Genomic DNA, 26,444 nt, shown 5'->3' on the forward strand with positions numbered 1-26,444 from the left:
AAAAAAAAAGGTAGGGGGGAGAGGGGGAAGGGGGAAATCTTTAAACAATACCCACTAATGAATTTTTTTTTAAATTCAAAAATTAAAATTTTTTTTTAAAAAAAGCCTTTATCAAAGGCTTCCTATGTGCCACACACTGTGGAAGTAGTGAGGATATAAGAGAGACAAACAGTTTGCTTTTATTCTAATGAGTTTATATTCTAATGAGGAGGATAACACATCAGGGAGGGGTAGCGGAGGCATTTTCATCAGAAGAATCACAGGAAGGCTGTCCAATGGCACAGAAAATGATGCCATATTGCTTTGATGACTATGCACAAAAGAGATGGAAAGTGAGTGAGGAGAGGGAGAAGAAAGCAGCTGCAGGCCATATAGCAAGGTGGTCAAGGGGCATGGAACTTCTTCCCCACTTTTTCCTCCTTTTCCTCCCTTGTCTCTCCCCTGTTTTCCCCAGATGTATAGACAGGATCTTGAATAATACCTTCACAACTTCTGTGGCAGATCAGGTAGTAGATAAGCTGAAAAGAAAGCTGTCCCTCATTTCTAGAATTCTTTCTCTCCTTCACCTCCACTATTGACTTCCAGGCTTCCCTTAAATCCCAACTAAAATCCCACCTTCTACAAGAAGATTCTCTCAACCCCTTTGAATTCCACTGCCTTCCCTCTTTTAATTGTTTCCTAATATTCCTCTTCCACTTTGTCTGTATTGGTTTTTGTGTTGTCTCCACTGGTAGACTCTGAACTCCTTGAGGGCAGGAACTGTCTTTTACCTCTTTTTGTATCCCCAGCAGGTAGCAGAGTGCCTGGCACATGGTAGGCACCTAATAAATGTTGATTACTAGGTTTATTGAAAGCAGGTTTATGCCAGTGTGTGGGGAGGGGTTTTGAATGTCAGCTTAAAGATCTGAAACTTTATTTTGTAGAGGCAGTGGGTGTCCACTGAAAATTTCTGAGCAGAGGATTGATGTGTTTCCAGAAAACAAATCTAAATGCCATTGGTAGGACAGATTGGAGGACTAGGGAGAGAGACAGGGAACTATATCAGTAGTGCAGGCATGTGAAAATGAAGGCTTGAACTATGGTGGTAGTAGTAAATCTCTTCTTGAACACTGTGATTTCCAGTCTCAGCCATAACTCGAAGTGGAATGTTCAGAAAATCAACTAAGATTATCTTCATCTCAGTTCTCAAAAAGCCAAATTTAAAGAAAATCAACTGATGAGAAGAATAGCTTGTTTAAATCCAAAGCCATAAGGAAAAAATTGCCAGTCCTTCTTCACTGCCCAGAAGAGTCTTTCACCACTATGTCTACTTCCTACCTCTCCAACATGACTCACCAACTTCTGTCTTGTGTATTCATTCAATCAATCAAAAAATATTTATTAAGCAATCTCTATATGCCAACCACTGGCTAAACTCGGAGAATATAAAGAAAAAGTTAAATAACCCCTGTGTTAAGAAGCTTACATTCTAATGAGGGAGACAATAATAAACATATATTTATTTAAGCATGTAAAGAATATATATAAGAAGGAATAATGATGGGCGTTTTTGATAGTAGTCAATGAGGGTGTGTGTGTGTGTGTGTGAGAGAGAAAGAGAGAGAGAGAGAGAGAGAGAGAGAGAGAGAGAGAGAGAGAGAGAGAGAGAGAGAGAGAGAAATCATCAGACTTGTGCTTTAGGAAAATCACTTAAGTAGCTGCATGACAGTGGGGGCATGGATTAAAAAAGAACAGGCTTGAAGCAGTTGGAATAAATAGGGGAGGGCTATTGCAACAGTCTAGGTGGTCACATCTTCATCAGACGATAGTAAAGGAGTATCCAGGGGTGGTAAGATAAGGCAGAGGTGTCATCAGGTGAGGAGGCAGGAAGAAAAGAGTCTTCAGTGGATGTACAACAATATTTATGAAGTTCCAAATGTGTGCAAAGTCCTGTATTACGCATTGTAAAGAAATACAGCATTTATGTAACGTATAGTCTCTGTTCTCAAGGGGCTGCTTATTTGTTCAGATGTTTCGGTCACATCCAATATTTCGTAACATCATTTGGTTTTGGGTTTTGGGGTTTTTTTTTGGCAAAGATACCGGACTTGCCCAGGGTCACACTGCTAGTAAGCAACTGAGGCTGGATTTGAACTCAGGCCCGATTCTTCTATAAAACACAGAAGTAGCACGTCGCTGCATTAACTCCAGCACAGTTATATTTCCAGTGATCCCCCTTTTAGATACTAGCCTGTAAGGAGCCCAGGTAAGCTAGGTGGTTTAGTGGATAGAGCGCCCTCCCTATGCTCTGGCCATTTGGGAGTTCCACTACCTTAATGATGACTACCTTAACTGTCCTATTACAGTATTTCAAGCAGATCTCAGCTATGCTTTATTTCATTCCCTATTACTGGTTATCTTTTCAACAGCCTACTGGTCTCAGAGAGCATGCCACAGAGGTTTTAACCCTGTCATTTCTGGAACTTTGTCTTTGTAGTCTGATGTCCCTGATTGCCTCACCTGGTCCACCTTTCAGCTAGACACAGTCGTATTATACACTCCAGCCAGCTCTTTGATGTTCTCACTAGTAACCTTGCCACTTTCATGCCCTCATAGCCTTTCTGGAACTATGATCAAATCAACTCTTCCATTGTTCCTGGAAGAGGTATGTCAATCTATTTTGATATGACCTCACTAAACTTCTCTATAACGTTAAAAAAAATTGTGGCCTCCCCACACATTCAATGTTATTTTTTAAAAATATGGAAAATTTAGTGAAAGACTGAAAATCGATCTCTCAAAAAGAAAATATTTATGAGAATTAAGGTGGTAGAAAGTGATAAACATGATAAAAATCACATAAAAATACAGATAATATTTCCAAAGAATATTATAAATGGAGAACTGAAAATTAAAGTTGGAAAAGTAAGTGTAATAAAAAAGAAATGAGGGGAAAGATGTTTATTATATGCTATTGATTTCTTCATTAACTTCTCTTCTGGGAAAATATAGTTGAAAACTTTGATTAGAATGCAAGGAGAGGAGAAAGGACCCTCACAGATACTACACAGTCCTGATCAATATAGTAAGTCATGAAGATATTTTATTTCCCAGTTATCAAACTGACTACTCAATTCCAAATTATTTAGGGGCTCACTAGTCAGATCAATGTGCTTTCATTTTCCTTCCTCTCCCTCTTCCCCTCCCAGAAAGCCATCCCATATAACAAAGAATATTTTTTAAAGAAAAATATTTTGGAAGAAGGAAGAAAAAGTATTCAGCAAAACTAATCAAAACATTTTAAAAATTGGAATATATATATGCAATATTCCACATTTCTAGACCTCTTATCTCTACAAAGGAGTGGGCAGAAGTATCTTCTTATATATTTTATTTGAGACTATGCTAATCCTTTTTAAATTTCCCAATATCCACTTTTTGTTATTTTTTGTTGGTGCTTTCCATATACATTATTGTAGATATTGTGTATATTGAAGTGTTTTGGGGATGTGAGGGGTGGACTCTGTTTTTCTTCACTCTGTATCAGTTCATGTAAGTTTTTATTTACCATATTCATTATTTCCAATAGCACAGTATTATTCCATTCCATTAATATATTTATAATTCATTTAGTCATCACTCAGTAGATAGGCATCTACTTGTTTCTAGATTTTTGCTGTCACAAAAAGTGGTCCTATAAATGTTTTGAGGGTATATGGGAACTTCTTATCCATAACCTCCATGGAGTATATGCCTAGTAGTAGAATCTCTGGGTCAGAGGGTAACGGACATTTTAGTTATTTTTTCTGTGGAATTCCAAATTAACTTTCCCAAATAAATATACTAAATCATAGCTCTACCAACTATCATAGGCACTGGTCTATTCCTGACTGCTGCTATAAATCAGGTATAGACTACCTGGGATGCCTAGGAATTGCTCTGGACCTGCCTCCTATTGTGACTTAGATCCTGACTTCCTGGACTCTGAACTAGGTCCTAGTCTGACCCTGGCTATTGTGAATCTGGGCTACTTGTGGGTTGTTTCCAACCTACCATGGCTTGTCTCCAATCCAATCTAATCAACATTTATTAAGTGCATACAATGTGTTGGGCACTGTACAACTAACAATAAGAAAGAGTTCTTGCCTTAAAGGAGTTTATAATCTTCAAGGGGAAAGGAGACAGGAAAGTGGGGGAGTAGAAGGGATGTACAGGACACCAGCGTATAATTGGCATCTTGTTGTGGAGCTGAAACCAAGAAGGGCAGCAGCTGCAAAGGGGAACGTCTCCTATTTGAGCTCCATGGGTTCCTAACATTCTTATATGATCTTTCAGTTTCCACAGGTACTTAAAGCCATTTCTTTTCTCTTTTCTTTGGCATTGTTCCTTGTACTGCATTTTAAAGTCTTTACAGGGATTTTTGCAAAGGATGTTAAGGTCCAAACATCCTGCTCTCCTAACCAGAAATGCTCCTCATTCTCTTTTCTCTGAAAATCCCAGGTTACTGGGTTGAATGTAGAGGTAATATATGGTTTGAGCGTCCTTCTAATACTTATCTTACTAACATGCCTTATGCAGCAAAGAATTTAACCAGAATAGAATAATAAGTAAAAGTTAAGCAATAGAATAATTTTCAACCTCCCAACCTACCCCATATGCAAATGCATACAGTGTCCTGGAGACTTGAAAGCAAAGACACAAAATTCTGGTGTCTGGGCCACCGAAAGGGGAGAAATCATGGGAAAGGAGCAAAGGGGAATTGGGCTAGGGAGACAACTACTTAGGAAAAAGCCTACCAGCCTTCATTGGCAGTAGGTTGGCTTTCCTGTCAGTGACATGGGATTGGGGTGAGTCACACTGAGGGATGGGTGTATCATTCCCTAGGAAGTCTGGCTTGTGTCCTCTAAAGCACTGCCAAAGTCAACCCTGTGACCACTGTTCCTCTTCATAACCTTCCCTGTACTCCAGGAGGTTGGAGGATTCCATGGACCCTGGGATGCAAAGAAAACATTCAAGAAGTACAGTATGGGAAGCAACGGCCCCTGAGAGTTTGGGTCTGTCAGTTTGGGTTCCAAGCCTTCAGCCCTCTCATCTCCCTCTCTTGGTACTCTACATCCCTTTGACCTGCTCCCTAGGCTGCTTTTGTAATTCTCTCTTGCTGAGGCTCCCTGGGAAGTTCCTGATACTGAAACACTTTGGAGTTATTTTGGAAACCAGAGCCTTAACTAGCCTTGGAAATTTGGAATTGAAGGAATGATTTTTGTTTGCTTTGTTTTGTCCGTAAAGGCTTGGCAGGAACCAAGAGTGCTTTGTAAACCGTTGGGTTTCTATGACTTCTCTTTTTCCTACCTTCCTTTTTTTTCATGACTTCTTTTCTTCCCTTACCTACTTAGTTGATAAAGTAAATGAGGCTATAAACTTTGGACCATCATCTCAACTCTAACTTAGTTTTGAGGCTCCTTCCAGAAAGCTCAGGTGTGAGACTGGCATGTGAAGTGATTTTTAGAATGTGCTGCTAGAACTGAGGGGTGGAGAAAATAGTCTTGAAGGTATTCAGAGCAGAAGAATTCAGAGACAAGTAGGAGAAGACCTTGCCACCATCAGACTAATGCTTTGAGAAACAGGGACAATGAATGGCTTAGTGTTTTGGCTATTTTTACATCTGCTGCCATTAGTTAAATTGTCTGTGACCACTCACTGGAGAGTTATTGATCAATCAATCAATATTTATCAAGGGTAGTCCATGTAACTGGTATAGTACTAGACAACGAGAGTGTTCACTTTCTAAATTTTAGTGGCTGCTTCATCCTGCTTCTTGCTTCATCCCGCTTCCAATTACATTCATGCAATAATGGGAAAGTGTTTAGGGATTTCTCTATAAGCATATTCTCAGCAAATGTGTGCACAGAGGCAGTGATTGCCAAACTTTTTTGAACAAGCACTCCTATCAGAAAAAAAAAATGGGTACACACCTGGACCCTTTCTGCTTTTCACTTTATTCCCCTGTTCTATCATGACTGGTAACTAGCAATGAGCCAAATTGCCTTGAAGTTCAGGTAAAACTCAAGAAGTGACTAAAAGCACTGGAAAGGAGAAATAAAAGCTAGCAGCTTGTCTCAGAATTTCTGCCATCACATATGGACCATACCCTTTCCCAAATATATTTAGAATGTAAAAGTTTAGGGCATCCAAACTAGGGATTCTGAGGTCTGTATATTTATTTAAAAATATTTTAATAACTGTATTTTACTGTAATGGTTTCCTTTGTATCTTATGTAATCTTATTTTATTAATTTAAAAGCATTATTCTGAAAAGGGGCCTGTTGGTTTCACTCAACTGCCAAAACTTCATGATACAAAAAAAAAAAAAAAAGACTGGAGGCTTCCTGAGCTAGTACCTAATTTTTCAGGTAAGAAAACAGACCCATAGAGAGGTTGAATGACTTGCCCAAAGTCATCATGTAATCTGTAGCTTAATCACAGTTGAACCCAGGTCTTCTGATTCCAAATCTAGAGTTATTTTCATTGTACCATGTTACTTCTAATTAGGAAACTAAGGCTATTTGAAATTTAATTAACACGTCCAAGCTCACAGAGGGTAGGAAGGAGTATACTGAGTATCTGAACCTAGGTCCTCTGGCTCCAAATTCGGTGTTCTTTGTTCTACATTACTACTGCATCCAAGGATTTCCTGCACTACTTAGCATCTATCAGAGAGTATAAATAAATCTTTTAGGTTAAAAGATTATCCCCTCAGTTGGGTACATTTTTATATGGAGTACACAGGAAACATGTACCTCTCAGTCCTAATTCTCAGTAGCTACAATAGATTTTACCCCAGGCTGATACAAAAACAATAGTTGATGAACTAATGAATAACAAATAGGGATAAAGTTATTTTCAATGCTTCTGGTTGAGACTAAAAAAGAGTGAATTTTTGTACTGAGATGCCCTGGTTAATCCACACCTGAGGACAACTGAATCATCTTATATTTTGTCCAATATTTTTTGCTTAGATGTTATCTCATAAGTGTCCATTAGTTGTCTTATTTTTGCATGGCTTGTCACTCTAACTACATTATTAGCTCATGGAGGGAAAGGGCAACATTTTGTGCTTCAGTCTCCCTGCAGCATCTAGTAGGATGCTGGCTACAGAGCAGGCACTCATGAACATCTGGCTGATGAAGAAATGTTACACAAACTCTTTCCATTTCCCACCCACTTATGCTCCTCTGGACTTCATCATGCCCAGAGGGAACTTCATCTTTATGTAAGATCCCATCAGCCATGGAGCTCACACCTTCTCAGTGCCCTTTGACCCTGCCACCCTTCCCTCCTCCTCATTGGAGACAAGAGAGTATGGCAAGTAGAGATCAGAGTTGCTCCCAGATCCTCCATTTAAAGAGGGGGCCAGGCTAGTCATCTGTTCGTTTCCCAACTATCTGTACTTCTTTGGATTTCATCATGCCTCCACATGGGTTACCACCCTCCCCATTTCCTACCAACTCCTTTAGTTTTTTTTATGTGCTGTTTCCCCCCAATTAGATTGTAATATTCTTGAGGGCAGGGACTATCTTTTGCTTTTATTTGTATTCTCAACTCTTGGCACAGTTTCCGGCACATAGTAGGTGCTTAAAAGACTGACCCTGAAACCTGCTGTAATGGAAGAGGCCAACTGTAGCCACCAGTTGTTACATGTAAATAGACCTGCCTTTACACAGAGATTGGCAATGTGGCAAATGATCCTGAACCAGTACAAATAAAGTTTTCTGTCCCCAGTTCTCACCACAATATCCCACCAATTAGAAATTCACTTGGCCTAACAAGATTTATTTTTTAAAATTCAATGGGCTCTGAGAAATCCAAGGAAGTTATCACATTTTAATATGAATCATTTTAAAGATTCTTTTCTTTTAACACCTATATGAAAATACTGAGAGAATGGAAATTTCAATAGACAGAGGTGAGTTTTCAGCATAGGATGGGGGAATCTTTCTAAGAGACTTGGGGAAGAAGGGTAGAGGTGTCAAACAGGTCTGTTGGTGTCATGCTGCTTACAATACTCATGAACGTGGCCAGAACCTGAACAAATATAAGTGGGAAATATTTAACAAAAATAAAAATACAATAAAACATAGATGACTTTACATTTTAAAATTAAGTCAGTATGTAGCCCACATGAATTCTTATGTATGGATTAGAGCCTCCTTCCCCTTTCTATTTGAGTTTGATACCATAGGTATATAGGAAATATCATTATATTTGGAGTTAGAAGACCCAGGTTTCAGTCCCAGTTCTATGTGTCTTGCTTCAGTTTCCTCATTTATTTAAAAGAAAACAGTTTCACATTACCTATAAAAAAAAATCTACAGGCTTTAGAACTGGAAGGAAACTTACAGAAAATTTAGTCCAGTGCCCTCCTTTTGCAGATGAGGAAACTAAGAACAAAAGTGACTTGCTTGAGTTTAGAGTAGATGATCTCCAATTAACATCTCTTCTAACCCTATCATCTGGGTCAGATGGAGAGGACACAGTGACAAATGATCAATTTTACCTGCTATGGAATGCTGCCTATGTCTGTATTGTTCATAAGGTGAGTAAACCAAATCATTTTCTTTAGCAAAATTAATCTCTAATTTCTTCCATTCTATTTCAATAGAGTATACTTTTTTCAAGCCAGAGCAGAGAAAATAAATGAAAGGGTATAAGCACCCTAAAGTGGAACTGAGCAGTGAGATTCCACAGTACTGTTTCAATTAGATATGGGCCATTTAATTTGCTGAAATCTACTGAGGTCGTGCTAAATGAGTTTTTAAGTTTCAGAGAGTTTTCAAGTCTATGGCTTTTCCAGCTATAGCTGGTCACCAACCCATAGAAATCAGTGTCTAATAATGTTAAAACTGTCAATGTTTATTAAATTATTTCAAACTTTGGTTTAGTGGCAAAGCACTGGATTTGGAATCAAAGGAATTGGGTTCAAATACTTTCTCTCCATTTAATACTTGTGTGACTTGGGTCAAGCTATCTAATCTCCCTAGACCTCATTTTCCTCATCAATAAAATTGGACAGGTAGAGAAGATGACCATAGAGGTCCGTTCAGTTTTCAAATCAATTCTTATTTCAGTCGTATTCCTCCTTATAAAGCTGCACTGCCATATAAGGGTCCAAAAAGTAAGCTTGTTTAAACAGCATTAAATAAATCAATCTCATTCAAGAACATCTGGTCTTTTTTCTTCTATAATAGCCTTGCATGTTACTTAACCAAAAAAGGGGGTGGGGGATAGCTGAATGTTTTAAAAATTTTCCAAAACACTTTTCTTTGGGTCTTAACCACATGTATATATTTAAAGGATAGTTGAAAGCCAATTTCAGGAGCCAAGCTCAAACTACTGGAAAGAGTGAGTTATAACCCCAAAGTTGGCACGTCTTAACTAGGACTGCTTCAATAGAGCTACATTACATTAAGACAGAAGAAAAAAAATGATAGTGGCCCATCCAAGTCAAATATCTCCCTCATGTTTCAATCTTCTAAAGATGGAAAGGAGCATTTTTCTTTTAGATCTTAAACTTTATAAATTTCTTCTATTATTTCTAAATTTCCTAAAGTACCCAGTAGAATGAGAAACAAGAGCAAAATGTTTCACAGGAAACCAACAGCTAACAGAAAGAGTAGAACATTTTTTCAGAAGTTAATGAAATTAGTAACAAGATAAAAATAAACCTTTATGCATACCATCAAGAGTATCTTAGATCTGAATAACAAACCAAAGTTTCTTTATACTTTATGTTGTGCTAGTTTCTCGTATTTCCGTCTGGATAAAGATTAAACCGGTACTCAAATGGTTCTATGACTTCCCCAATTTGAATACTCTTCCATCTCACCCATGCCAAACCATTCTATGGGACTCCTGTCCATGTCCTTCCATAAATTGACCAGAGGAAGTCCACCCAGCCTGTAAGGGACCTTCTTTACTTTCTCTTATGATGACGATACTAATAGAATCCACAGGTTGTCTACTGGTTATCCATTGCCAGGCCTAGAGGCCTGTGGGCTACCCGAGTCTTCTTACCTCACCTCCCGAGGTCTTCGGTTGGCCAAACCAGATGCTCGTATGAGAGAAAGGACGTTCCAGAGTCGAACAAGGGTTGAGCTTTATTTCAGGGTCTAGTTACAAGTGCAGGGGATTCTTCCTTAGGAGGGATAGAAGAATCTCCCAAGGAGGCAAAGATCTTACAATAAGAGATTGGAAGTACAAGTACAAGCGGGGAGAGAGGGGGAGGGGAGAGAAGAGAGAGGAAAATGGGGAGCCTAGTAAGCTCACACATGGCCCTCCGCCCAAGAGGCTTTTTCGGGCTTTCCTGGACCTACTTAAGCCCTCTGTCGCGTAGTTTACATATCAATATCGAGCCTGTTAGGAGACAACAGGTGTGTCCAATCCGGGACAGCCTCAAGAGCAGGGAGGCTCCACCCATCACGTATCTCCCGGGAAGAGGCGGAAATACCTGAGCTAGCCGAGCTAGCTCGGTCTGACCTTCTCGATTCCCTGCAGTTTTCCTGGGGGGCCTCGTAAGAACTCTAAGATTTAGAAGCTCCCACCTTTACCCGCCCGAGACCGTCCACACGGAATTGAACTTCCAACCTTCACAATCCATCACTCTCCCCACCTACACAGTGATCTTCTTTTTCTGCTCATATACATCCTTGATGATTAGAACATTAAATTAATTAATAAGCATTAATTAAACACCTCCTACGTAGCTGGACAAGTGACATGCACTGTAGAAACAAAGGCAAAAGAGAAACATCTGCCTTTAAGCAGCTTGCCAATTGGCCAGAAACAGAATGTACAAAATAAATCCAAGGTCATTTTGGTGGGAAGGAACTAGCAGCTGGAAAATAGGGAAAGGTTTCACAGAGAAGCTGGTGCTTTAGCTAACCCTTGAAGGGAACTGAGGATTCTAAGATACAGAAATGAGGAGGGAGGAAATTATTCCCAGCAAGGGGAGAAGAACAGAAGTAGATGATGAAGGGATGTGTATGAAGAACTGTAGGAAGGGAAGTTTGGCTGGACAATAGTATAAGGAGAGTAGCTGATGAATAAAATGACATTTTAAAGTACTTTATATGTGCCAAGCATAGTGCTAAGTGCTGGGAATAAAAATAAAAAAGCCAGATAGTAATTTTTCTCAAGTGTGGGTAGACAACATAAAGGAAGGTTCAGTTGCATGGAAAGATCTGGAAGTCTTAATGGGATAACGGTGGAGTAATTGGAAAAGCCCAGAATTCTTTAGGTAACACAAGTAGGTAAATTTGTTTCCCCCTTTCATCTCCTGGCTGTGTTTCTGATTCTTTAAACTGTAGTCCTATGATTCAGATGCCTTCTTAGGCTGGAACTTCCTTCAGCACTTGGGGTCTTTTATTCATGGTACATCCCTTTCCACCTTGCTAGCTCCTTCTGCCATTGATGAGCTCTTCTCAGCAGCACCCACTGGAGGAGCAGGCTCGGGCTAGCAATGCTTCACTCCCCTGACTTTTCTGAATCTCTGGACTTTATTAAGATGGTCCTATAGCCCTCTCCTACCTTTTCAGCTCTTTTTTATTTGAATGTAAGCTTTTCGAGATCAGAGATTAGCTTTCTTTTTGCTTCTGTTTGTATTCCCAGAATTTGGCCCACTGCCTACAACATAATAAATAATAAAGCTTGTTACTTGTTGCTTTTCCTTGTAGGATAAAAATGTTAGAGGATTTTAATAAACAAATTTTATACAAGGAAGAAGAATGCATGATATTATCCACTTCCCACCAAGGAGACAAACATCTTCAGTAGGCAAAATGACATACTAGGAATCTTCTTCCTTCCTTCCTTCCTTCTTCCTTCCTTCTTTCTTCTTCCTTCTTCTTCCTCCTCCTACTTCTTCTTTTAGGAAATAGAGGCAGAACATGTAGAGAACCTGGAAGATCTTATTAGGGCAAATGGTAAGGCCTAGTGGTCCTCCCCATCAGAAGGAATGGAGTTGCTGACTACCTTCTCACCCAAGTACTGTACACAGTCAAGCAGTTGGGATAAAAAGGGAAGGCAAAGGGATAGGGTGCTCCCAAAAGTAATGGTTCTTTCTGGGATAGCCAAGGGTCAGCAGAGAGAATGAATGGGATAAAATGCAGATGCCAAATATATATATCCTTCCCACTCGTATTTACCCATTTGATTATCCTTTCCAACTTAATCTCTCTCTCTCTCTCTCTCTCTCTCTCTCTCTCTCTCTCTCTCTCTCTCTCTTTCTCTCTCTCTCACTCATACATAACGTAGGTTATGCCAACCCAAATTTTTCTGAAATAAACATAATATTCCCCAAATAAGCCAAATCTCTTGACAAGTCAACAAAAAGGCAACAGAAATGAAGTAAGTATATTAAATAGATTTAAGACCAATACTGATTTTCATTAGATCCACTGGCTAATTTTATTCAATGTCAGCTTGATTTTTATTAGGCGCTGAACAAGTACAATGTGAACTTTCGTGGCTGGATTACATAGTGAAATGTTTATTACTGTTAATGTTCCCATTCTGTTCAACACTGACCATTTTAGGCACAAAGATGTTGCTCCTAGGTACAGATTTACAATAAAGTAAGAAACAAAATGTCCTTGTGGAAAGAGCACTGGGCTTGGAGTCAGAAAACCTCTGCTCTCATACAGGTTCTGCTACTGACTAATTGGGTAGATCTGGACAAATCTCCTAGCCTACTTAAATCTCAATTTCCTTAATCATAAAATAAGGGCAGGAAATGAGGAAAGCATTTTATAAACCTTAAAATACCATATAAACTCAGTGTAATTCAAAGACATTTATTAAATATTTGCTATATTTAAAACCCTGAGTTAGACTGGGAAACTGTCTTTTACCCATCTTTTACCTTTCTTTTCCTGAATGCTTAGCACAGTGCTTGACACACAGTAATCGATAAATGTCTATTGACTGACTTACTACAAAGATATGTAACGGCAAAGCCCTTGTCCTTAAAGAGCTTCTCTATTGGTGGGATAGGGAGAATGGATCAGGTAGGCTTCTTATAAGGTACTGTTATACTTCTTATCGCATGTTATACATGTGCTCTCTGCCCATAGCCCATAATGGCACTCGTAAGTGTAGTGATGATAATGAGCTCCCAATTGTAAGATGTAAGCATGAGCTTGCATAGATGAATTGGTTACCATCTATAGCACGTCTACACATGTAGAAGTGATGCTTGTGTTTAATAACAACCAATGGTGCTGGGGAAATGATGTCCATAGCCTCACTTGAGAAGTTGAATGGAGGTCTGTGCATTTGGTGTTAGGACAACTCTCAGCTAGCTCCTTAGCAGCTGTAGCACCATTCCCCTCTACTCCATCCCCATAAAAAGTTTTTCCTATATGGCTTACTTTCTCCAACTAGTTTAAGATAAGATCGAATATAATCTCTCTCCAAAGAAGAACTCAGACCCTCACTCACATTAGCTCACACTGATAAGCAATTGCTTCTCTTATCTCCCAGAAAGGTAAACTTTGCCTAGTTGTTCCATGCTAGAAAATAAACTCATTTGTCTTGGTGGTTTTTGGTGGCCACCATTTTTCTTTTTTGTAAAAAGAATTAAAGAACATCAAAATGCAAAGGAGTATAATTAGTCATTTTTGGCTAACAGCCCAGCAGGGCAAGTCACTTGTTTCTCTTTCTTTCTCTTCCTCCTCCTAAGAGGCCTGGGGGGGGGTGGGGTGTTTGGGGAGAGAGCAGACAGTGAGAGTTCAGACTATTAATGAAGGGTGGCTCTCCTACCAAGAATGGAATAGTGAGAGAGAAAAAAGTCAGAGATTTAATGTGTAAATGACTCGCTAGCCCCTGTTCAATGGCTTCACTGGATACCAATGGCAGCTTTGTGATGCTACAGCCCATTAAGACTCTTAAAGTACAGGAGCTACAGAGGAGAAAAGGACGTGAGGACAGGACAAATCATACCACTCTGACCTCCCAGGCCCCAAGAATCATTTCCTCTCTCCCTCTTTGCCTCATGAATTCCTACCTATCCCATAAAGCCCAGTTTATTTGCTTTCTCCTCCAAATGAAATCTCCCTATCTTCTTTCTTACTGCTGTCTGAAGAGCAAAACAAGACCAAACTGTCATGGCTCTCTGTGAAGTTTGGGTAAAAAAATCTCATCAGTTACAATAGGTATTTCTGTGGTCTTTAGTCCATCACTGTTAAACTGGGTGAGGCTACCTTATTTACAGAAATGTTATATAGAGAAAAATAATGCTTTCCATCTGTGTTTCAATATGTCAATTATAAAAATTGGTATTTATAGAACCTAAATCAGAACTTAAGCTTATTGGATGCTCCTTTAACATTAAATATCTAGTAGAATTAGCCTCAACCAGAGAAAGATCACAGAAAGAGTGATATTAAATGACCATTCCATTCAGTAAGAGTAATTTAGAAGTCATAGAGATAAATGGACAATTAAAATTCTAGACAAAGAAGGAGAAAGGAGTAACCAGAAAGTTACATATTTCTAGAATTTATGAGTATTCATAGGGAAAAGGAAAAGAAAAAAATGGTTTAGAAAATGATGAGAAAGAAGCTGCTTAACTTTGTGATACTAGATAAAAACACCCAGCAATTTAAGATACTTTACAAAGACCGCACCACTAAATATAATCCTTGTCCATATTATTAAAACCCACAAAATGTTTATGTATCTATGATAATGTTCCCCAAATCATATTATGCTAGCCATTCTATGCAGACAGAATAAATAAGGGTTTTTGGCAAATGGCCCATAACCTTTCATCTTTTCTAGTTGAGTGTACAAATGTACAAACAGAATGTACAAAGTTTTGTTGTTGTTTTTTTCATCAATAAACTATGTCTGGCTTATGAATCAAGTCCCTCCTCCCACTCCTCCTTTTGCTACAACATTTTTGTAAAGCTAGAGAAACTTACTGTGCTGAATCAACTACTCCATAATGTAAATAGCAACCAAGAAAAACCACACACTTTTGTCAAATATGTAGGCTGCTCCCTAGTTTAAAACAACAATAATAACAACAGCCAGTACCTCTAGTTTTCACTGAAATGATTGTAATTGAATCAATTACTTTAATAGCTTCGAACAAAAACCTCGGTGGAATTTTAAACTCCCACTTTTTAATCAGCAAGAGTTGTAATTATAAAACCACTCTAACTATGGAGTCAGTGGGGATATTTTTGCCAGAGTTAAGGACCACAGAGCCAGGTCTATACATAATAGTTTTAAGCAGGCACTATCAATTTGTACCTGAGTCACTCATCCATTTTTGTTTTATTTTTAAACTGATGCATGAAAGCTAAAGAACATAACCTTTATAATGGGACATGCTGCTGTGGTTTTGGTATATTCCCAAGAAGTCCTAGGGGATTAGATGGTAGGTTATCATTATGCAGAGGTTTGCAATTAGATGTTGTGCCTGACTCTGCAAAAGACTGAATTCAAAATAGAGCTAAAGTTTCATAGATTTAACTTCAGTAATTGCATAACTTTTGTAATTGTAATTGTAATTGTAAACTTTTTCTTAATATAAGAATTGCATGATACCCTACCTTTCTGACTTCATTTCATATTACTCTACCCCTCCAAATACTCTTGACTCTAAGCAATGAACTTGTATAGATAGATATAGATAATTGTAAACCATGTAATTGGTTTCCTTTGTAATTCCATATATTTTATTTCATACACCTAGAATATTTTCCTGAGAAGGGGTCTGTAAGTTTCACCAGACTCTCAAAGGGGTTGATGACATAAAAAGATTAAGAATCTCTTGCTGTAGACAAACTAGATTCCTTTCTGTCCCGTTACCATCCCTTGTGTTCTCTTGGCTCTATACCATTGCTCAATTCTTTTCCCTGTCCTTTAATGACTTCTCTCCCCCTTTGCCTTTTGAATTCTTACTCATGCTGTACAACCTAATTTAGATGTAACCTCCTCCCTGAAGCCTTCCTTGATCTGTCTTTTCAATAAAAAAGTCATTTTATACACTTCATTAAACTCTAATATTTAGATTCTAATAACTTTTTCATGTATAGGAGCTAACTTTTATCTAAACTTTGTATCTCCTACGGCCTCAGAAATAGAGTTCTGCAAACAGACTAAGAAATTAATAAATGTTCATTGAATGAACGAATGACTTTAAATGGGTTACAATAAAACTTTCATAAAGGACTTTAATGAGATAAAATAAGAAAGATTAGGGGAAACTTTTCTCTTGTTTTTGAGCAATGGTTAAATATAAGTTATGTGCTAAATATCCGAGCATGAAGGTATTCTGGAGTCTTCTGGCTCTGTGATTCCAGTATGTTAGGGATGCAAGATAAGGGGGTTGGGTGACATTCACCCCGGCCAGTGTGCAAATGCAACTGGGTTAGTCCATGCAAATAGTCCAGGACAACTCACTAATTTACCTTTAAAGGGATTGTGATAATCACTGATGGCTACTTCTCTGTGGAGAGAGACCCAGTTAGCTTTGTTCCAGGAGTAAAGGAGTATAGATAGAAGAAGACCAAAATATGAGAGAAATGAGACACAGGACAACTACTGGGATACCTGAAGCATCCTATTTTCTGTTTGCTCATGTAGCTATGAGCAGGAAAGGTAAATCAAGTTTCTACAGTGCTGAGTTAATCATACATTCTGTTTCCGTTTTATTGGGATTGCGCATAATTGTGAATAGATACTAATCTCTCCAGGCCTATGACCAAGGGCTCAGGTTGCTCATTCAAGACACAGGGAATAGTCATAGTCTGGAGGATACAGATAGCAGTACACAAAGGGTTTCTGATTTGGAGAGAGTCTCGGTCTAGGAATCAAGTGGAATGTACCATGCTACATGCTGGTGTTGGTTAGTGCACATTATACTATGTTGAAAGTAATAGAAGGTAATTTTCTAGGCTATTAATTTTATATATATATATATATGTGCATATATGTGTATATATGTATGCACATGTGTGTATACATATAATTTATGTATAGGTGTCTTTATGAGTGTATGCATTAGATAATTAAATAATTATGATTATATCTCATATACATATTATTAAACATTGCTTTTCTCCTAAATACATTAACCGTTATCTGAATTAACCTTTCAGATTCCAAAAAGGAGAAGCAAGCTGGCTCAGACCAGAAAAAAATTACTTATGGATGTTAAAGATAGTAATTTCTACATAGCTAGACAATACCATTAAAGTAACTTTTTAAATATTAGAGCAGAGAGAAAGATCAGAAGTAAAGGGATGAATTCAGTTGAATTGCTACTTAATCTAAGTAAAGTCTTTCCATCAGTGAATACTCTTGGACCATGGGATTTTTGTAGTAGAGGCACTGGTAGGCAGCAGAATTTAACAAGCAGCTCTGGACATTACTCATTTGAACTTCTCTAACACCACACATCAAAGGGAAATTTCCCTCAGTCACTCTACTAAGTTTGTGGGAGTATCTTGCACATTCATGAACACTGAAGCAAACTGAAGGATTACCTGGAAATCTTCTAATGAGTTGGCATAATCCTTCCTTGCTGCAAAGCTGATGCTGTATTTCTGGGAGTATATTTACCTGAAAGTAATAAAAGACCAGTGACTTGATGGTAGGTTTGTAAGCACTGAAGTCAAAGTGAAAGCATTTCTTGGAGAAGTGAGCATTTTCATCCCATCTTCCCACCTACTGACCACAAGCACAGAAATCAGAGCATTTAGATAATACATTAAAACAGAAGAAAAAAGTGATTACCAACTGTGATCCAATCCTATCTGAAGCATTAGGTACAGTCTAAAATAATCAATCAGTTGTATTGATAATACATTTTTTGTTTTAGTATAATAAAGTGCCTCTGATTGAATAATGTGATTAAAGAAGATCTTCCCCATCCATTAATGGGTCTGGGAAGATTTGTAAGAAGGACCTTATCTTCTGCTAATGAGGCACTGGTTCTGAAGGATTGTGATGCCCTCTGGCTCTAAAAAGTGCATAAAGATTCTGAGGTGCAGTTTTACTTTGGTGCTTACTGACTAGAAGTGTTTTGTTTGGGCAGATGAGACTCTGGGAAGCCACTAAGGAGGCCCCTCCCTTCCCCCCAGCTTTGAAGACCCAGATGTTGGTGCTGCCCTCTCTGGTAACTATGGTCAGACAGTTGCAGTTGGATCTGTCTGTTGATTTGTGATATATGTATTAATTATGTCAGACATTTGGAAGCATATCTGTGGACCTTTGATTTCTCTGTATTTTCTTTGAAGTTGCTGATTTTTTCCCCCTGAACTAAGTAAATGATACATGTGCTTGATTAAAGTGATTGTTGACCCCTCAAAAGTTGCCTTTCCTTTTATAAATGCAGATCTAAGAACCTGTAACAGCAGGACCCCCTGTGTATGTTGGGGTGCTTACTATTACACCAGTCAATCAAAAAACAAAACAAAGAAAAAAGCTCCAAAACTCAGTCTCATCAAAAATCAACACTAAGAATTTTAAAGTTGTAAATAAAAGGAAATACCTATAGTCCTGTCTCAAATTCAGTAACAAAAATAATCTAGCACCCAAAACTGTTTTGCAAAAAGTAAGAGCAAACATGACTCATAGCCAATAAAACCACAAGGTTCTCAAAGTCCTTTCATTTGTCCTTATGCACATTTGTCCTTAGGTCACAATTTTTAAAGTCTAGTATTGAATCTGTAAATATACTGTGAATTTCTAAATAAGCACATAAATGCCATTATTCTTTCTGAATATATAATCCAGTTTTCCTAAAGTTTTATAAATACAAAATCAGAGTTCAGCTTTATATAAATTCAAATATTTACAGAGGGGTGGCTTCAGTTTTGAAGGGAATGGGAAAGTACATGATTGATAGAGTTCAATCTCAACTTTAAAATGGCCACTGGTATCCACTAAAAAAACTATTTTTTATTTATTATAAACTTACTACCAAAAACAAGATGAAATATAGTAAAAAAAAAAAAAGTCACGAATCCAGAATAATGGAAAAAGTCAGTCTGAATTAGCAAAAGAAAAATTTGAATTATATGATTTAAAATAAATATTGATTGCTTTCAAGTACAAGCAGTCATTTCAATATAATATATACATAATATATACATATTATATATAATATAATAATATATACATATTATATAATAATATATACATATTATATGTCTAATAATATATACATATTATATAATATGTCTAATAATATATACATACTATATAATATGTCTAATAATATATACATATTATATAAAAGGGTATTTTAATAACTAAGATCATTTGTAATTAGCAGACCTGAGTTTAAATCTGACCTCAGATATTTACTGGATACTTGACCCTAGGCAAGTCACTTAGCCCTACTTGCCTCAACACCTTATCCATAAAATGAGGTGGAGAAGAAAATGGTAAACCACTCCAGTACCTTTACCAAGAAAACCCCAAATGAGATCAAAAAAGAGTCAGATATGACTGAAATGACTGAATGAAAATAACAACACTATATAAGCATATGTGCAAAAAATATTTTCATTTCTTTCTTGTAAGTTAATTGAATATTTCCTCTGCAGTCTTATCATGCCATTCATTTGCTCAGGAATTTTTTTCCTTTGAATTGCTTCAGTCAAGATAAGCCAGACCAGGTTATGTCTAGATAAACATAAATCTAATTTAATGACACTTTATTGTTAGTCCCAAATCCAAAGGGAGCATAAACTCCATTTTTTATCAAGCCTTTGCAAGAACTTAGAGACAAGTTTGGTTCTCAGGTTCTAAAATCAAAGTAATTATAGGCATTTAACTGGCAGCAGTGTCTGACTCACATGAAAATGACTTCTTACATATCTCAAAGGGGCTGACCAGGGCAGTGCTCTGATTAGTTTACAGATGTGTTTTGCAGACTTTACAGAGTGGTGAGTTTTTGCTCTATGACTTAGATTATAGCTTATTGATTGGGAATGAATTGGTTGCTTTGAGTTGTTGTAGATCAATTGGAGACGAATTATTTGGCTCAGTGAGAGCCATATCTTTGTTCTAAAAGGAATTCATGAAAATGATGGATGTATTTGTTGTTGCCACTTTCCCCTTAAGAGAGGACAGGAAAAGAGCCACAGAACTGAGAATGAACCTAGGTTCTAGGAGGTGTCCTCCAAGAGCTGATAATGGCTACTTTGAATCAAAGGCAAGTAAGAATTGCATGTGCTCTCATTCATGAGACTCAAAGGATTGTACCTAATTTTAACCCTGAAGTCAACACCATGATCTCTCAACCTGAAAAATGGCAACCTTGAAAATGTGAGAGTTACTAAGTATCACTCTCCTATAAAGAGAAGAGGGGATTTCCTGGGCAGCCCCAGCTCCAGTATTGTCTCTCTAGTCACCTGACGTTTGAGAATTCCGGAATTTTTTCTTGTAGAGAGAGAAGAGGGATTCCCTGGACAGCACCACGCTTGGGGTTGCTTGTCTAGCTTGTATAACCATCATAAGTTCTTTGAGAGTCTGTCTTTAGGGTAGTACCTTAAACTGAATAACTATACTGATTCTCTAGGTGAACACTGGACTCACTGAAATATTTGAGGTTGGCCCTCCAAGAAATTCCAAGTTTGTTTCCCTTCCAAAGTAAGTCCAAATCACGGTATGGTATTATTAGTCTGGAGAACTGCATAGGCTTTAGCGGGAAGGTAGGGACTTGCTGGAAAAGGGAATCATATCAACTCTATATGCTATTGTGAATCCTTTGTACTGTTCTTGCATTTCGATGGGTGAAATAAAGACTATATATGGCCTGTCATCTTGAGTGATGGTGTAGGATCTAGGGGTCCATTTTCCCATTGAACTTTCATGTTCAAATAACTCACGGTAAGAAAATGGGACAAAGTTGTGGTCTTTTGCTCCTATTCCCAAATCTCTGCTTCACTTGTTTGCTGCTATAGGATGAGGAATAGGGGTGGGAAATAGTGCAGAGCATGTTCACAATGTTCTCCCTCTCCTCAAGAGGCACAGCTGTCATGTCTTAGATGCCTCTTTAAAATTGGATGTAGGAACTTGGGAACCTCTCAGACCACATGAATGAGAGTACATGCGACATCCAAGTGTCTGTGCTCCAAAGCAGCCACTATTAGCTCCCATAGAGGAAAACCCCCTAGGGACCGAGCTCTATTCTTAGCTCTACTACTATCTCATCCATTCTCTGAAAAGGGAAAAAGAGTAAAAGAACCCGGTAGTTAAATCAGGTCCCCTTTTTAAGGTCCTACACAAAAGTGTGGCTCTGAGTCTGTCTAGGACCGTCATTTCTTAAGGGGACCTTAACCAGGATACTCATTTCACATGCAGCTGACTCCAGTATACTCTCTTTCCCTACCAACTTCCACATGGCCCCCGCCCTCCCTCCCACCACCACTCTCTGGCTTCCCTTTGTGTTTTGTCTTCAAAGCGGGGAATATATTGTTGTGATTTTTGTTGTTGGTGTTGTGTTCTCAACACTTCGCACGGTGCTTGGCACATAGTAAATGTTTAATAAATGCTCTATCATCTGTCAAATTACCAATTTATAGAATACTAATTTGATAGAATCAAAGTTGCAAATAGTTTTATCAGCTTATAATCTCATCATATTGTTCAGGGAACTCTCCTAATCAGATCCTTACATTTAAATAGATGGCGGAATATTATACACTTCATTACAGTTCCCAATCTTTAGCAAAGAATGTAATTTTTGTCCCTGACATTTCCAGTTCATGACAAGAGCAGCCTCCACCTTGATTCCCTGGAAAGGTTTCAAGACAGATGCATCTGAATATTATTTTCTCAGGCAATTCCAGCATTTTTTTCTTTTTTAGTCCTGCAGTAACCCTAACTCAACCTGAATCTCCCCAGTGATGCTTCTGTTAGATCACAAATCTGATTATTCTTACTTCTTCATATACATCGGAAGTTGGGAAACCTTTCTATTTTTCATATCAAAATCCAAAACATCTCTAAAAACGATTGTCTTACAATGCTCATGTCAACAAAAATTATCCTAGAAATATCCTGCAGTTATTTGAAATCAAAACTATTCAAAAGGTTCTTTGTTCCCAAAGTGGCCACCAACTCCATGTTTTTTCTTTCCCCTAGTACTAGGCTAGGGGATATAAAAAGACAAAAAAAAAAATAGCCTTCAAGGAACTCACATTCTTTAAAAAAAAAAAAAAACATTTCCACATTAGTCATTTTGTGAAAGAACAATCAAAAGAAAAGGGAAAAACCACTAGAAAGAAAATAAAGAAGGAAAATAGTATGCTTTGATCTGCATTCAGACTTCATAGTTCTTTCTCTGGATGTGGATAGCATTTTCCATCATGAGTCTTGTCTTAGATATTGTATTTCTGAGAAGAGCTAAGTCTATCAAAGTTGGTCATCACACAATGTTAGTGTTACTGTGTACAGTATTCTCCTGGGTTCTACTCATCATTCACATCAGTTCATATAAGTCTTTCCAGGTTTTTCTGAAATCTGCCTGCTCATCATTTCTTATAGAACAATAATATTCCATTACATTCCTATACCATGACCTGTTCAGCCATTCCTCAACCAATGGACATCCCCTTCAATATCCAATTCTTTACCACCATAAAAAGAACTGCTACAAATACTTTTGTACATGTGTGTCCTTCCCCCCCCCCTTTTTTTTAATGATTTCTTTGGGATACAGACCTAGTAGTGGTATTACTGGATCAAAGGGTATGCACAGTTGTGTAGCCCTTTGAGTAGAGAGGAATTTACATTCTGCTAGGAAGAAACAATATGGTCTCTGACAAAAACAAAATGTATATAAAATAAACAAAAATTAATTGGGAGTGGGAGGCTGGAAAGGTGAATACCATTGGAGGATGAGAAAAGACACCATGTGGGCAATGGTTCTTCAGGTGAGGAGTCTACGAGCCAAAGATGAGAAGGGAGAGCATTCCACACAAACAAACAGTCTATGAAAAGTCCCTAAGCCAGGAGATGGAATGTCATTTGCAAGAGACAGCAAGTAGTTTGGTAGTGGTATCCATCTCAAATAGAAATGGGGGTGAACTAACTGAACATAAGGATCTTTGGGTTGCATATTAGCTTAGTTTTAAAATGTAATGTTACTGACATTTTATCATATTTTTATTTAATTTGGTAAGCATTTCCCAATTACATTTTAATCTGGTTCTGGCTGCACTTTGGAGTGTCTGATGTCTCTGATGCAGAGCATGTGAAGGGAAGTAATTAGTGTAGGGAGGCAGGTAGGGACTAGATTGTGAAAGGCTTTGAATAGCTTATCTAGCAGTTGCCATTTTATCATCTAGGCAATAGAGAGTCATGGCAGCTTCTTAAGAGAGGAAGTGACATGGTCAAATCTGTGCTTGAGGATATCAGTGTGGCAGGTCCTGTGTGAGGATGGGATAAAAAGGGCAAGATTGAAAGCAAAAAAAAATGTTTAGAGGGCTGTTACAGTAGTCCATGTGAAAGGTGACGAAATCCTAAATTAGGGTGATGGTGGTGTAATGTGGAGAAAGGAATGGATAGAAGTTGTGAAGTTAGAAAAGATAAGACTTGGCAACTGATTGTGAGTTCAAATATCATTCCAATTGGCACAATTTCCAAACTAAATTTAATCAATTCACAGGGAAAACTGAGTCATAAACCCCAAACATACTTACTTCCCTGAAACTGAGAAAAGTCTAAAGAGTTTATGTAAGTGTGATATACTTAAGCTCCTAGTGGCAGTTATATTTCACGGATTTAAATTAAAGGAAAGAAACAAAGGAGGAAGGAAATGAGTGATAGGACACAACAAGGCAGTGGAGAAGGTAGAAAGAAGACTGTTGGATTAAGGAAACTTGGGAGTCAACTAGACTGATACTCTTCTAAAATGGGAGGAAGCAAGGGCCCAGAGAGAGGACACATACACAATAAGCGGTACAGGCAGGATTTTAACCCAGGCACCAATACTATCAAATATAATGTCCATTCTGCTACCCCTTGCTGGCTGTAAGGAAGGAAACCCTGAGAACCCTGATTTTAAAAATCTAGGTAGTCCCAAATAGAATGTAATGGCAAAATAAGTAATAATAAAATATAGCATACAAAGTATAATACAAATAATAATAGGATAATTACATAAAACCATTTTTTAACATCTACAGCTATGATTGAATAAGTTGGAATGACCATAGGCCAAAAGGTGAATGATTTTCACATATAAAACAAAACAACCTTCACTCCTATGACTTGAAATAATCCAGGATTCCTAATGGAAGAATCTCAGAAAAGGGCTCTATAGATGAGGCAAAGAAATTAATATTCATTGCAGCTGATCTTAACTCCTTCTGATACTTCTTAAAGCCCACAGAACAGGTGTGCTATCCTAGCCACTGCTGATGTCCTGAGAGGAAGGATTATAGTAATTGAGTTCAAAGGTCACAGGGACTTACCTAGCCATTGCAAAGTTATCATGCAATACAGATGAGTTCAACCTGCACAGATTTCACAGAGGAAAAATGTGCTGTTGCCCTCATAGAAGATGTATGGCTTTTCATGCTAGGCCTTGGACATGAAATTTGTTAACCTGGCACAGGACCAATAACTCAGGGCTCTCAATGAGCTAGAACATTTCCTTCCTTCCTCTTTTGCTCTTCCTATCCCCCACTACAACCAATGACTGCCAAATCTTTCCCTTCCACTGTCAGTCTGGCATTCACAGGACTTAGGATGAGATAATTCTGACTCATACATAGGAAATGTCATCCAAACATTACTCCAGAGCAGAGGCTGAACTAGCAGGTTAAGATAACACCAAGGTAAATTGAGAAAGTCAATGAATTAAACTCAGGAAATTCAAAGGTGAAAGAGTATACATCTGCGATAAATCAGCTATGATGCAATATGGAATTTTTTCTCATTCTACTAATATAGCGACACCCCTTTACTTACTGATTTTATGTACATCATAAAATATATAAGATTTGCATCATCACGAAGAGAAACATTTTTAAGGGAGCTATAATTTGAAATCAACTAACCCATACATAATGAATTTCTCAAACTTTACTGTAACTTTTTTGACAACCATCAATTAACCTTAAAACAAAGAAGGAGCCTTAGAGTTACTTTTCAACATAATATCTTGGTAGTATATTGGGTTAGATGCAATTTTGCATAAACCCTACTAACTATTCCTTCTCAGTCATCTATTTGCTTCTTTCATTAAATTTTTAAATGCTCACGTGACCTTCAGGTACATCATCTAAAATTGTTCTCAAATTTTTAAAATGATCAGAGAATGCTTCTAAGATGGCATGTAACTGCCATGATTTGTAACATTTATTATGTACCTTACACAATAATGTTAACAAAATATATAGCATATTTTATAATAATAAGAGAAACACAATTCAAAGAACCCTGTTTTATTTCAATTCAAAACTGGCAAAGATGAAAAATAAATGGAAGAGTTTGAGGAGGGCTGTGGAAACATGAATACACTAATGCTTTATTTGTAGAGCTGTGGATTCATACAGTTCTTCTGGGAAAGCAATTCTATGAACTGTACATTTCATAATCTGAAATTATGCAGAGAAGGACCAAGTTGTTATATATTTGGACACAGATACTACTGTTTAGCATATACTCTAAAAAGTATGGCCAAGAAAAAAAGGCCCCAGTCATATACATCACAATCTTTATAAGAACATTTTTTTGGTGGTATCAAAGAACTAGGGATGGAGGAGAGGGAGAGGAAGTAGGTGTCCATTGATCGAGGTGTAGCTAAATAAAAGTGGCATACTAATGTAATAGAATATCACTGTGCTACAAGAAATGATGACCATGATGAATATAGAGAATCATGGGAAGGCTTATGTGAACTGAAACACTATGAAACAGAACCCGGAAAATGATATACATGACAGTAGCACAGTAAATGAAAAGAATGAAACCAAAAATTAGATCTGGGCTTCTACCTCACTTCCTGGCCACCACAACACTGTACCATGATCTGTATACCCCAATCCTGTTTTTCAGTTTGCCTTTTTAGGTTGTTTTTCCTTCTTAGAATATAAGCAGGGATTTTTACTTAGCTGTATTTGTGTCACCAGTGTTCAGCACAGTGCTTGGTGTAGAGGAAGGAAGGAAGATAGACAGATAGATAGATAGATAGATAGATAGATAGATAGATAGATAGATAGATAGATAGATAGATAGATAGATGGATGGATGGATGGATGGATGGATGGATGGATAGATAGATCCTTCCTTCCATTCATCCCTTCCTCCCTCCTTCCCTCTGAATTATTTAAAATTGTAATGACCAAACATAGCCCTGAGGAGAAATAGGAAATCATGACACCTCCCACCCCACTTCTTGGCAAACTTGTGGACACTATGATGAAGAATGGAATTTA

General features: G+C 37.7%; 1 protein-coding gene across 4 annotated transcripts in view; it reads right to left on the reverse strand.

The window, feature by feature from the left end:
- CPED1 (cadherin like and PC-esterase domain containing 1) overlaps positions 1-26,444 on the reverse strand; it is a 425,597-nt gene that overhangs the window by 310,404 nt on the left and 88,749 nt on the right. For all 4 annotated transcript variants that reach the window (XR_011976874.1, XM_072652906.1, XM_072652904.1 and 1 more), the window contains one exon: positions 17,532-17,607. Coding sequence is in view for 3 of the 4 variants with exons in the window: in XM_072652906.1 (XP_072509007.1) it covers positions 17,532-17,607 (76 nt within the window). In the remaining variant the exon portion in view is untranslated. The remainder of the gene's footprint in view (positions 1-17,531; positions 17,608-26,444) is intronic.

Source organism: Notamacropus eugenii, chromosome 3, assembly GCF_028372415.1.
Source record: "Notamacropus eugenii isolate mMacEug1 chromosome 3, mMacEug1.pri_v2, whole genome shotgun sequence".
Taxonomy (NCBI): domain Eukaryota; kingdom Metazoa; phylum Chordata; class Mammalia; order Diprotodontia; family Macropodidae; genus Notamacropus; species Notamacropus eugenii.